Source organism: Oncorhynchus masou, unplaced genomic scaffold (assembly GCF_036934945.1).
Source record: "Oncorhynchus masou masou isolate Uvic2021 unplaced genomic scaffold, UVic_Omas_1.1 unplaced_scaffold_1140, whole genome shotgun sequence".
NCBI classification, from domain to species: Eukaryota; Metazoa; Chordata; class Actinopteri; order Salmoniformes; family Salmonidae; genus Oncorhynchus; species Oncorhynchus masou.
This window is the reverse complement of record NW_027001146.1, coordinates 1-1,922: the sequence shown is the minus strand read 5'-3', so window position 1 is coordinate 1,922 and position 1,922 is coordinate 1. Positions and strand designations below refer to the sequence as shown.

The following is a 1,922-nucleotide window of genomic DNA, read 5'->3' as shown; positions in this document are numbered from 1 at the left end:
GGAATAGGGTGCCATTGGCCATAGGGCTCTAGTCAAAAGTAGTGCACTATATAGGGAATAGGGTGCCATTGGCCATAGGGCTCTAGTCAAAAGTAGTGCACTATATAGGGAATAGGGTGCCATTTGGGACGCGAACCTCAGTCAATTCAATGTAATTCCTGAACTGATTGAGTGGAAATGGAATTGACCCCGACTCTGAGAGACAGACTAAAGACGTCCACCTTTACCAATATCAACATCATAGGGGGATAGAGAATGTTTTATAAAACACTCCACTAACTAAGATAAATCCTGTGATTAATGCTCTTAGACAAGGTTTTTCTAGGACCAGACACATGGGACAGACGAGACAGAGGTGTACAAACAGACCTCCTTATTCCTTATAAAACACACAGTCATGCCAAGACGTTTCAAAACAACATCATTATTGTGGTCTGGTCACGTGGACATGTATCACGGCTCTCCTTCTCAGGGAATGTGACAGAACTACAGGTTGACATTCATTTCAATAGGACATAGAGACTAGTAGTAGACATAAGCAGCCTTTTCCTAACCTCTCCTCGACAACCACCAGCCTGTCCATGTATTACAACCTCTCCTCGACAACCACCAGCCTGTCCATGTATTACAACCTCTCCTCGGCAACCACCAGCCTGTCCATGTATTACAACCTCTCCTCGACAACCACCAGCCTGTCCATGTATTATCACAACCTGTCCTCGACAACCACCAGCCTGTCCATGTATTATCACAACCTCTCCTCGACAACCACCAGCCTGTCCATGTATTACAACCTCTCCTCGGCAACCACCAGCCTGTCCATGTATTACAACCACCAGCCTGTCCATGTATTACAACCTCTCCTCGACAACCACCAGCCTGTCCATGTATTATCACAACCTCTCCTCGACAACCACCAGCCTGTCCATGTATTACAACCTCTCCTCGACAACCACCAGCCTGTCCATGTATTACAACCTCTCCTCGGCAACCACCAGCCTGTCCATGTATTACAACCTCTCCTCGACAACCACCAGCCTGTCCATGTATTACAACCTCTCCTCGGCAACCACCAGCCTGTCCATGTATTACAACCTCTCCTCGGCAACCACCAGCCTGTCCATGTATTACAACCTCTCCTCGGCAACCACCAGCCTGTCCATGTATTACAACCTCTCCTCGGCAACCACCAGCCTGTCCATGTATTACAACCTCTCCTCGCAACCACCAGCCTGTCCATGTATTACAACCTCTCCTCGGCAACCACCAGCCTGTCCATGTATTACACAACCTCTCCTCGGCAACCACCAGCCTGTCCATGTATTACACCTCTCCTCGGCAACCACCAGCCTGTCCATGTATTATCACCTCTCCTCGGCAACCACCAGCCTGTCCATGTATTATCACCTCTCCTCGGCAACCCCCAGCCTGTCCATGTATTATCACCTCTCCTCGGCAACCACCAGCCTGTCCATGTATTATCACCTCTCCTCGGCAACCACCAGCCTGTCCATGTATTACAACCTCTCCTTGGCAATCCCCCAGCCTGTCCATGTATCCTCTCCAACCCCCAGCCTTGGCAACCCCAGCCTGTCCATGTATTATCACCTCTCCTCGGCAACCACCAGCCTGTCCATGTATTACAACCTCTCCTCGGCAACCCCCAGCCTGTCCATGTATTATCACCTCTCCTCGGCAACCACCAGCCTGTCCATGTATTACAACCTCTCCTCGACAACCCCCAGCCTGTCCATGTATTATCACCTCTCCTCGGCAACCACCAGCCTGTCCATGTATTATCACCTCTCCTCGGCAACCACCAGCCTGTCCATGTATTATCACCTCTCCTTGACAACCCCCAGCCTGTCCATGTATTATCACAACCTCTCCTTGGCAACCCCCAGCCTGTCCATGTATTATCA

At 50.1% G+C, this 1,922-nt stretch overlaps 1 protein-coding gene across 1 annotated transcript; it reads left to right on the top strand.

Annotated features, from left to right (window-relative positions):
- Window positions 1-581: 581 nt before the first annotated feature.
- LOC135529341 (uncharacterized) lies at window positions 582-1,913 on the top strand (the record flags this gene model as incomplete). The annotated part of the gene is made up of 2 exons (XM_064958125.1): window positions 582-823; window positions 921-1,913. Coding segments are annotated over exons 1-2 (1,235 nt in total), but the record flags the coding sequence as incomplete, so codon positions are not given.
- Between the last annotated feature and the right edge of the window lie 9 nt (window positions 1,914-1,922).